This window comes from Toxotes jaculatrix, chromosome 2 (genome assembly GCF_017976425.1).
Source record: "Toxotes jaculatrix isolate fToxJac2 chromosome 2, fToxJac2.pri, whole genome shotgun sequence".
NCBI lineage: Eukaryota > Metazoa > Chordata > Actinopteri > Toxotidae > Toxotes > Toxotes jaculatrix.
The window spans coordinates 28,188,540-28,200,646 of record NC_054395.1 but is presented as its reverse complement, the minus strand read 5'-3'; the positions used below and the strand labels follow the sequence as shown (position 1 = coordinate 28,200,646).

The 12,107-nt window shown below is 43.5% G+C and overlaps 1 protein-coding gene across 2 annotated transcripts in view; it reads right to left on the bottom strand.

Annotated features, from left to right (window-relative positions):
* Positions 1-205: 205 nt before the first annotated feature.
* spryd3 (SPRY domain containing 3) overlaps positions 206-12,107 on the bottom strand; it is a 42,765-nt gene continuing 30,863 nt past the window's right edge. The window contains exons 8-11 of one of the 2 annotated variants that reach the window (XM_041065155.1): positions 11,772-11,829; positions 6,172-6,291; positions 5,633-5,778; positions 206-3,883 (exon numbers count right to left, since the gene is read on the bottom strand). In XM_041065155.1, the coding sequence (XP_040921089.1) occupies positions 3,749-3,883; positions 5,633-5,778; positions 6,172-6,291; positions 11,772-11,829 (459 nt within the window). In that variant the 3' untranslated portion in view covers positions 206-3,748. The remainder of the gene's footprint in view (positions 3,884-5,632; positions 5,779-6,171; positions 6,292-11,771; positions 11,830-12,107) is intronic. The other variant, XM_041065161.1, reaches the window with a different exon arrangement.

Sequence of the window (12,107 nt, the reverse complement as noted above, 5' to 3'; positions counted from 1 at the left end):
ACTTATGAACCCTGTGTAAAAGGCTGCTTGTCAGACAGTTGCTCCAAATCCAGGCACAAAAACTGAAAATTATTTTTTAAGTACGTTTAAAATAAAACAATCCATGACTCTGTTACATTAATGAAACCTTTAATGATGATACATACATGTACTGAACAAGGCCATTATAGTGCAAGTGCAACAAGGCGAGGGATTATTTCTACACGAGTCCTCTGTGAGTCTGGAGATGCTACAAAATATTTAACCAGATTTAGCTCTAATTTGGTTGAAAGGTTTTTTTTTTTTGTTTTGTTTTTTGTAAACTGAGATTCTGAGTAAACTTAAATATAAGTGACTTTAATACCCTGAACTTAGATGTGGCTGAAACGTCCACATCAGTGTCTCATTAATATCTTTGCACTGTCTAGCTTAAAAGTTTTACCTGTTCAGGCTGTAACAACCTGGACTTAAGTCTCTATCCAGCCCTGCAGGAGAAGAAAAACAGACTTTACATGTTTGTTTTTTTTTTACACATCTATCGATGGCTCTAAAACAAATGCACGACAACAGCTAAAAACAAGCATACAAACATCTCCAGCAGATATGTGATTTAACAGTTAAACCCTGTGTGGTAATTTTACAGCATGTGATCGCTTAGCATTACTGTCTGCAGGATCCTAGTGAACGAATGACGTGGTTTGTCTAGAAGCCGAAAACACTACGAAAACCTGCTGTGAGCACCTTAAAAGAAGGTAGAGAGGAATGTTCGTCAAAGTCACAGGGCTGCTGATGCTGCAATGGACAAATACAGATGCAAAGACGCAGAGGAAATAAATCTGATGAGGATTTTGGTTTAACCGATTTAGCCGATACATTACAATAATAATAATAACGATATCATTCCCTTTAAACGAACAGGAGAAGAAAAAATAATCATATTATCTGTACGGAAACCAGCTCCCACGAACACAACATGACAAACCAGACAGTATTTCTCATTCACCTACACAGTAGACTGCTTTAGCTCTGGGGCCTGTATCACAAAGTTCAGCTTTGATCCGACTCTCTTTGGGTCACCTGTTTAACAGAGTCTAACACCAGTGATCCTGCTTCACCGTTACTTACTGATCCAGAATGTTATTATCGTGTTACTCTGCCGAGCGCAGCAGAGACCTGCGGAAACACACTGAGGCAGCTGCCAGAGCTGCTGAGCTTGTTGCCAAGTCATGATGATGGTGCCATGTTGAGCAGTTTGTCATAGTTACAGATGTAGTTTAAGTTCATTTCAGTATCATATTCAAACGCTTCACTCGTATCATGATCCTTCAGAAAAAACAGATCGTCTGTTCATGATTTCTGCGACTGGTCTGGGCCGCTCGTAATTTCCATTCTCGCCTTAGAGAAAATCTGAAATGTGAGAAAACTGGTCGACACCACGAATTCTCTTAAACCGCTCACATGAACCACTTCAGAGCAAATTTGTTCACGTGTGTTAAAAACCCGTTTAACCATCGTGGGCAGAGCTGAATCGCTGCAGTTCTCTGAACAATCAAGTAAATAAATAAAGTAAATACATGTGGGAATTATCCAGGGCTGTAAGTGAGCTGAAATAAAAGACAGGGAACTGGACAATTTACCTCTCACACACTCGCACCTCGGTCTGACCATGTGGAACAGCTGAGGTTGAGTGCCTTGCTCAAGGACACTGACACGAGGACGGAAGGAGTCAGGGATTGAACCGCTGACCCTGTGATCAGACAGAACAGAGACGAATGGTTCATTAGGTCGAACTTACACTTACAGCTGTTGAAATGTTAATCACCATTCGTTAGTCTTCGTCGATCAATCGATCAAATCGATTAGCTGATTGTCGTCTGTTATGATAATCAGTGCATCGTTTCTGTCATCTTTCAAGCAGAAATATTAAATAATGCGCAGTTTGCAAGAAATCCACGGCGACGGTCGTTCATTATAACACGCAGTTGCTGTAAAATCAGTAACTGTTCCCATGATTGTTTTCTGAAGGACTGGACTGATGGGTCCATCTTTCCAGTGATCTGATTGGCTGGTTAGTTGGGTCCATTTTAACCAGGTTTAGCTCCGTTCAGCAGAGGCCACCGTGTCGATCCAGCTCCATGAAACCCTGAGTTAAACCCAAAGACAGCTGGACAACCCCTCTAACTTCAGTCTGTGATACAGGCCCCTGGTGCTGCTGTCGTACGCTGGACAAAACACAAACACATCACTAAGTGTTGGTGGCCACACACACACACACACACTTTTTTTTTTTTTTCATAAAAGCACATGCAGCGACCAAACATCATTTTTATCTTCAAAAAAAAAAAAAAAAAATCAAGCAGTTAATTCTACGTCACATATGGCGTCAAAGAGAGGAAGTTATCTTCTGACTGGAACAGCAAGAAACTGAACTTTGAGCAGATATTTTCTGTCTCTTGGCTCGTCAGCAGCTTTTAAGCTGCCTGCAAAAATATCAGGCGGGGAAAAAAAAAGAAAACTGAAATAAAGAATTGGAGAAAGAAATGAACAAATTAACAGTATAACACATTACAGTATGATGCAGTCCGATTCGATGGCCCTGAAGCTTCTGTGTGAGGTTTGCAAAGGTAGGTTTTACTTTCAGAGGTGTTTGTTGACCACGATGGTTATGTTTATGGCTGTAGTTTGTGATGTTAGGTTGGACTGTATCATACTGGAAGGTGTGTCTGTTATCTTGTCCACCCACTGTACGCATGTCTTCCTTTAAAATCTCCCCTGGCTCCTTTTCTTGTTCTCAAAGTGCTAAAGCAAAACACGTTCCCTGAACTTGTGACACAGAAGATCAATTTAAATGTGTATTTTGCAGATTCTTTGTAGAAAATATACCCGACACATTCATTTACTCTGACTCCGGCACGAAACTCAGAAATATGCACAGATCCATCCGATCTTAGGAAACGTCTGATCTGATGCTGCTCAGGAAACAGAATCTTAGGCTTGGCTGCGGAGACCAAACCCGTAACCATCCCCTGCAATAATCAGATCCAAAACGAATCACTGACTCAGATCCACTGTTCACTTCCAGCCAGCTCCAGGAGAGCAGCGAGCGAGGTGAGGCAACAGCAGGTCCCTGATCGCTCACAGGAGGGCAGCCTCACCCAGAGAGAGGACAGGGAGAGGGAGGCAGGGAGAGAGGGAGAGAGAGAGAGAGAGAGAGAGAGAGAGAGAGAGAGAGAGAGAGAGAGGGTCTATTCCCTGAAACATAAACTGCCAAAAGGCTCTGACTCGGCACAACTGCTGGCCTCGCTCTGCTCTGCCTAGGGTCCTGACAACTGAAATAAACCAAGTGTGCCAGAGCTCACGAGCGGGATTTAACAGCTCAGTGTTTCAGAGACACTCTGCATGCACAAGGAGGTTAAACGAGAGGATGAGAGCAGTACAGATTGCATAGACTTAACCGTTAAACGTCCCTCAGGAGACGTCCACTCCTGCACTTTGCACGCTGTAACCTACACAGCCTGTGCAGCACTCCTCTCTGCTACTGTACAACCAGGAGGAGGGCCCGGTCGTGTCTCTGTGACGATTGTGAAATGTACAAGTCTTATAAATAAAAGCCGGGGTAGTGTCGAGGAAGACGACAGCGACGTGCATGTGTGCAGCTGAGCTGAGTGTGTTCTGGAGAGTGTTAGCAGCATGCTAGGCTACCGTGGGTGAGCTCTACAGTGCAGCCAGCTGTTTGCAGGGCATCACAAGTCCAGTCCAGACTCTCAGCTCATCCACTGAGAGGATGTAAATCCACCTTCACCTTCTCTCCGCTGCTCAGCATCCCCACAGTGGGGTAGAGGCCGCCGGGAGGCACCGCCATCTCCCTCCGGCCCATCAGCTTCCCGTTCCTCGTGAAGAACACCTGCGGGGGGCCACAGGGGGGCGACAGTGAGTTAAAATACACAAAGACAACCCCACTCATTGACGGTAAATCCCCTCATGGAGAACTGGGACAATTAGTCAAGGATGAAGAGCCTTCCATAACGACTGATAGGAATACAAACTTCATCTGAGAGTTCTCAGTGTACCAGCTGTAAACAGGAATTATGTGCAGTTAGGAAATATCGTTAAATAAATAGGTGACAGTGTAATGTCGGTCTAATTGGGGGGAGAAAAAAAAGTCAATGTTTACAGTACATGTCTCTACTAAATCAGCGAGTGATCAAACATTATCCAGCCGTTCTCAAAAGAACATCAACAAGCTTTTCAAAGCTAATACCGAGGGCTTCTTTCCAAGTCTGAGAACAAATACCGACACACTAAAACAACAAGTGAAGCACTGTGGAGTGTGTGTCTTCGATAAATTAGGCTGAGTCACATATCAAACATTTACCGTGCCACCCACTCTAAAAAGAAAGGCTTAGCCGCTATTCAATTACGGACGAGGGGCAAGTGAAACTGCAACAGGTTCCATTAGTTTGAACAGCAGCAGCAGCGTGGCAGTACAGAGTGTGCTGTGGCTGTGTATTGTGTGTGTACACACACACACACACACACACGCACACGGCTGACCCCCGTCACCCTCACACACGTGCAGCCGTGCCCATAGAGGCCTCTGTAATGTCACGGAGGAGTGCACTGAGGGTAATGTGTCCTGCTGAATAAATATTGACAAATCCCTGGATTATGATTCGGCCTGTTCTATTCTCACCCACTTGGGTTTCAGGACTGCGTGCGCTCACACCCGCTCAGTGACCCCCCTTGGCCTTTGCTTGCACAACTGCACAGGCAAGTTTGCTCAGCAGCTATGAGTCAAGACAAAGTGAAACCTCTGTAATTAAAACCGTGACAAACAAACAACAGTTCTCGAACACGAAGCGGTCAGATGATCGGAGAGCAGAGACTCACTTGACTTTGTGTGCAGAGCAAAAGTTTTTAGCTTTCAAAAAGAAAATCTTTTTTTTTTTTTTTTTTTATTGATGTAATGACTTCATGCAAAATGTGACAAACAGAAAAATCCTAAATCAGTATAGTTGCAGTTTAGTTTTTCAGGTACTTGGCAGGAAGGTTGTTCCTTGAATTATCTTGGAGAACGTGTCTGTATGTTTGTATTATAGACATCCCAAAGCCAACACACAACCTAAGGCTACAAGCACTTTCTGTGAAGCCATTACTCATTTCTTTTTTGTTACTTGAAGGCCACATGCCGCTGCTGTTGCTGGAAAAAAACAAATAAATAAAAATATTTATATTAATTTTTCAGCAAAAATATTGTGACATCTCTGACTGCGACGCCGTCCGGCTGCACGAGCGCACAAGAGCAGAGAGAGCATCTAAGAGTCTGGGAGCATAAAGACGGGACAAAGTCAGAAAACAAAATTTGTTTTTGTTTTCTTAAATTAAGACATTCTTTGTGTGATTTTTCCAGCAAAAAGCTCTCTCTCTCTCTCTCTCTCTCTCTATCTCTATCTATCTATCTATCTATCTATCTATCTATCTATCTGTCTGTCTATCTCTATCTCTCTCTATATATATATATATATATATATCTCATGTATGTGTTAGAGCTCATTACACTGCCCCCAAGTGGCCATGCATGAATCTATTACATGTACATGAACATGTATGTGCAGCAATGGGGAACACAGATGTGTTCATGAGTATTCCTCACCGTGACCTTCCTTCCCCCCTGTCCCTGCTCTACCTCTTCCCCATCCTCCTCCTCCTCCTCCTCCTCTTCATCGTTGAGGTACAGAACGTTCTGGACGCCGGCGTGACCCGGTTGGACCTCCAGCTGATCCCAGTCCTCCATGTCACCTGAGGACAAAACACAGTGCGCAGTGTGTTTGGAAGCGGAGCGGAGCAGAGGAGACACTGAGCTGCAGCTTTATGAACTGATAAAATACCAGGCGAGGTGACACAGAGTACAGAGGAATAAGACTGAAAAACATTCATTGATGCCACAGAATGACATGTTTAGTCTTATTAGCGGATGACATCAGTTGCTGTCTTGTGCCGTCTGTAACCTTTGGTTCACATCCAGTTTCTTTCCCACATGCAACACAATGGACTCTGTTAAGACCGAATGTTGCCGCAACCGTCTTACGCTAAACCACGATGATTAGGTTTAAGAGCGAAACCTCCCACGGACGCGTCAACCGCTTTAATGAATGACAGCGTAACTGTACCACCTGAACTCGGTGCACTCACCTTCGCCGTCCAGGATGTAGTCTCGTGGGAACATGATGCCGCAGCCCATGATGTCGCCTTTAAAGCAGCGAGGACCAAAAGCGTCTCCAACCCCGCTGCCGTGGAAGATCTTCCCGTCATCTGGCAGAGAGGATGAATGAGGAAGAAACGTTCAACCGTGCAGTTATTAGTTAATTCATTACTGAAACATATCACTGAGAGATTTTCACATTTAAGACTTTTTAAAACCAACTAAAGTCTTTTCTGTCGATGCTTCTTAAGTCTCTTCAAGACCTGCGTTTGTTTTTCTGTTTCTGTGTGTCCCATTGCTGAACTTCACTTATAGGTCTTTTAATGTGTTTACCATGGTGTGCAACATGTGTACATGCAATGCAGCACTAACATACAGGACATCCTGACATTCCAGTCAGATGATGATGTGTAAAGGTGAAAGCAAAAAAAAAAAAAGATATCAACATCCAAAGGAAATCATCAAAACAACACATACTACACTTGCGAGAGACAACAATGGAAAAAAAGGGCAAAAGAAAAACATTGCAGAGGTAGCCTGCAGACGAGCTCTCCTCAAGCGAAGCGGCGTGGCTGCTGCTGGTAAATATTTATGGAGTTGTCATGGGACCCGTCCCCGGCTCAGGATACTGTTTAAACAATCTCTATCTGAGCACCGGGAGGGAGACGGAGACACTGTATCATTACGGCTCCCATGCGGGCCCTTGTCACAACACCACACACTAGGCAAACAGTGGAGCCACGCCGGCACAGGCACAGCGTGGCTAAAAATAGCAGAGCAGGGCTTTGGAGAGTGACATGGCCTGGCGCTGGAGGTGATCTGGGGTATGGAGGTCCAGGTTTGGGCCTAAGGACGGAGCTAGTTGACTGGGGACAGTAAAAGTAGGAAAGCCTGGTGGTGCATAAAGGGCTGGAACTGGAGGGATGTTTGCTACAGCAACAAGCAACTGGGGCAATTTTTATATTTCAATTCACTGACTCAAACTACCTTAACACTTACAGACTAAATTTTTATTAACAAACTAGAGAAAACACACTTTCTCTCATGTATATAAACACACAAACTCTGACTGCTGATTGAAAATAATCTTTCTGTTTGTGTCCCATATATATATATATATATATATATTTATTTATTTTCCACTGCTTCTCAAATATGAGGATTTCCTGCCTCTATCTGTTTTATATGTTCACTGTAAATTAACTATCTTTGGGTTTGGGGCAGTTAATCAGACAAAAAAAAAAAAACAGCCGTTTTCACAGGGTGAGTATTAATTTTCATTACAAATAAACTGAACTTGTAAAAGTGGAGTGTCCCTTTAAAAGTTTAATCAATTAATTGGAAGAGATAAACAACTCATTAATAGACAGTGAAAATAAACACCAGCTGCGGCACTAAATCAGAAAATGTTCTGCAGGGTAAACATTCAAATAATCTTGTTATAATGAAAAAAAAAAAGTCTGTTCGAGTAGAATCTAATTTGGGAGGCAGCTGTGTGAGGCTATTTTTGTTTCTTGAGCATACGATAATATGTTCTGTTGCTTTTTTTAGAAGTGTGTGCTTTGGTGCTAAAAAGGGTGGAAATCGATATACAGGAAGCGGGTTCAAGCTGGAGCTGCAATGTGGGGAAAATGTTCAAATTTGTGTTGGAGACTAGAGGGTTTAAAATTAGCACAGAGGTGTTGAACAAGGTTTGGCTCCGAGCCTCACGATGGAGCAGGAACCTGGTGATGGTGTTACTGCAAAAGTCAAAATGATAAGGGGGGAGGGGGTGGGGGGCAGTTGATGGTAAGAGCTACAGTGACTGTTACCACCACCAGGTGCTGGATTTAAGGTTCACCCTAAGAGCAACAAGAGGGTGAAAACTGGATCCGACTTTAGGGTTTGGAGCCAGGCCCACAGGAGGAGAGGGCAGGAGGCTCTGTGGCTCCTGAGCAGCTATGAGAACCTGGCTGAGGACTGAGACCAGCTGGGAACAGGAAAACAGGCTTTCTCGTAACACGAGAGTTTGTCTGGAAAAGACTGGGCTTCCCTGCCCAGGGAACAATGACTTCACAGACTCCTAAAACATGAAAAATTAAAAGAAAATATTTATATTCGTCCACGATTCCACACCCACACACACGTGAGTTTGCATATGTTGTTGAGAATTTACTATAAATTCCATCTGCAGTGGAGTTTATCTCTGATAGATAATACACAGTATACGTCCTAGGTCCATTTGTCAGTGAGCATATACTAAGTATATGAACAATACATTTAAATAATATTTGGTTTGAGCTGCTGCAGAATGAAGTAGTGCAGCAGGAGTAGCAGTTTTTCTTTTTTGGGCCATGAGGAGCAACAGACTCTACAGGTACATGGTACTGGTGCAGTATCAACCAACTGTCCACAGTTTGGACAGTTGGTTGATAAGAAAAAAAAAAAACTTTTCTGAGTTAGCAGAAACTCTAATTGGTTTAATTTAAAAACAGATCTTATGAGGAGGTAGGCTGATCCCTTAACATGTTCTCATAAAGGTGATCCAGACACACCACACGTACAGTGAGCTGAAATTATTAGTTGATCAATAGAAAATTATGATTTTTATAGCTTGATTGATTTTTAAAATACATTTTCATGGAAAAACACTAAGTCTCCTTAGACAGTAAACGTAATAACTTTGAGTTTGGACTGTTGGTCGGACAACTGCAGTGACTAATTTACCATCTTCTTATAGTTTATAAAGCAAGCAACAAAATTACTGAGAAAATAATCTTCAGATTGATCAATAATGAAAATAATCACTAGTTGCAGCCCTGATTCCTTTAGTCGTGTGGTAACATCCCCCATATGAACACACATGTTCTGGGTACACGCTCAATTCATCTGGCTGTAAAGTGCATTTACCTGAATCTCTTTGTGCCGATAAGTGTGACAGAGACGATGTCATCCAAATCCATTTTTGTCCCATTAGGTAAGAAGATGATATTATCACTGTGCACAACATGTTGGTATTGAATAATTGTTTTTGCAGAACCTGAGCTGGAATCAGATTAGACCCTGTCACTGATACACAGCAGAAGTTAGACTGAGCCCTATTATCTTTGGTTGGGTTGGTGCTGAGGGATGGATGGTGGCGGTGGGGGCAGGACGCAACCTTCAGCTGCAGGTGTTGAGTCATAGCACGTGTGAGTCACTGATGGGGGGGTTTGGAGGGGGTGACAGGGTTAATGAGGCTTGCTGAGGAGCACTCACTGGTTGGATGGCTGGTTGCTCCTGATAGGGCCCACAGGGGCCCGCAGAGGCCCCGCAGTGCCCCACGGCCCATTAACTTGCGAGGCCAACGTGAGCCAACACACAGGATGGAGGTCCACTCTGGGCCAGCTCCCAATAAAAACACCGGTGATAACAGCAGCCCAGGCCAAAGAACCCTCAAACTATACAAGCTATACAAAGGAGCCGCAATATGGTTGGCAGGTTTTTGTGTATATAACTGGAATATATCTGGATTAAAATAACAACCTTAAAAGTCAGTAATGCACATCACATGTGATCCAGGTCAACACCAGTCACGTGCCCAATACAGCGCACCATAAATCAAAGTGACAGAAATGGAGCGCAGTAGTAAAACTGTACATGAAAAGTATAAATAAGAAAAGAAGGAATGTTGAAGTGAATCATTATGTAATTTATGTATTTGCCTGCAGGCTGCATAATATAACTCAAGCAACTATCTAAGGCCACTGAAAGCTAACGATAAAACCATTACAAACACTCACGCAGCACCAGGGAGCAGCATGGGGTACGACAATAAAATCACTACGAGTTTCAACAGTCTATATAATAAGCTAGGACCTGCCAAGAATATGCTGGCAGATATTTGGCCTTTTAGATACTAAGGTCACATACAAAGACTAACCATAAATATTAATAAACAGAGGTACCACGTGTCATAGAAACACCTCTTCACAGCGTTCTTGGCTCGCGACCGAGCAGGAAAACCAAGGTAAAGTAATTCGTTCTTAAAGCAATTTCTGCTGTGGTTGTATGATCGGGGACATATAACACTGTGTATACATTAAGTTTCTGTCATCCTGCCAAAGAGCGTCTGCATGCAATTCTTGAGGCTCCTCAGCTGTTCAGTGAAAATCTCGGATGCGTGGAGGGGCGAGGGGAGACACGAAGAAGAGGCCCCGGCTGTTGATTTTAAGTAGCTGGATCAGAGCCTGCACCTTAACCCAAGCATGGGAAGGCAAACCTCATACGCACAGCGTGGAAAACCACATACATCATTTTAGTCTCTAACAAATAAGATTAATGGGAGCTGTGCTGGGGCGTGCACATTTCTGTGGTGTCCAGCGCACTGCAGCCAAACCAGGCAGACCACAGAAATAGACCTCTGGGACTGGCACGGTGAGCCTCTGTGAATGACTGGCCTCGTCTGTCACTCAGCAATGAGGTATCATCCGCAGACCCCAGCAGGACACACAGCATCAACTGTTATTATTAATGTATCCCAAGTATAAATGGAATTTGCAAAGGGATACGGGGATTTAGGACTATAAACATCAACTCGAAACACGAACGGAATGTGCGGAGTGAACAAGAAAATGTGTTTTGATAGCTGATTTGGAGGTCAACTGGAAGAAAGCATATAAACCTTCCTCTAAAAATAAAAATCATACACTTTTCCTGGTGGAAAAACAGAGGCAGAAAAATGACATTTATGGCGTGTGAATCATTCACAGGAAGAGCGGCTGAAATCCCCTGAGAGAGAGATTAACAATGGGATGCTTCAGACCAAAATAATGCTGATAAAAGCCAGCAAGCTCCTAACTGCTTTGCTCAGATAAGGACTAACAAGATCTTGACTGTGACAGTGGATTGTCAGATAAAGAGTCGGCTACCCACTGTAGCCTGTACGGTGTAATAACAACCACCTACCTACTGTAGCTGCTGCTATTCTTATATCACGGCAGCAGCGTTTGATAGCTAATCTCTTAGCGCTGATAGCGAGGGGTGCTGAGGCCTGGAATGGGAGCTGTAGGGGTTTTGTGCAGATGCCTGTGCAGATAATGCTCACAGGCCTGTGGTCACAAACAACCAAGACTGAACGTGTGTATGGAAGCAGAGGAAGATAAACATTACTTTGACTAAACTCTTTTTTTAGTTTTTCTTTTTCTTTTTTGCGTGTGTCTTGTTTTTTTTTGGTTCATCACTTAAGATATTCAGATCACCAAACTCCCACATAAACAGATATAGACGGAGATCTTTTTCTGATGCTGTCACCGTCCGTTTTATCGGCCTTCTGTCCCTTTCATCTGCCTGCAATCCTCCTTGATCTCTGTTTGTGATAGGCACCTCAACATCCAGCTGAGTCGGTGCCCTGTGATGTTTGCATCTAAAGGCAGCAGACAGATGCTTTAGAGGAAGTATATCCGATTCGTGTATTTCACTGAAACAAGACCACAGGGGAATTCCACACGCACAAAGGAAATAACACACAAACTTCTCTCTGAGAAAAAAAACAAAAACAAAAAAAAAAACAAACAAACACCTGAAAGAGAAAGGAAGAAGACAGAAAAGAGAAACGGGGTTGAAATCTTACCTGCGTGGTAGGCCACTGACCCTCGGCTCCACCCCGGGTGTCTGTTCCTGGGGTAGTCCTGCACAGACACAAACACAAACGCAGGTCACAAACACATTTTCACAGGAAGTGTTACGGTTTTAAACCTATGGGATGTGGACAGCAAAGAGCCTGCAGGTTGTTGCTCAATCAAACAGAACACCAGGTAGTTTCACTGTCCACTAAAGAGGAAGGGCTGATATTATACAGTAATAGGTGTGGCTCACTGATGTGTTTATAAATCATTTTTTGGACAACAGTGGGGCTCCATGGCACAGAGTAAGGACATATATTATGTCTGGCTTTGGACACAAAGAC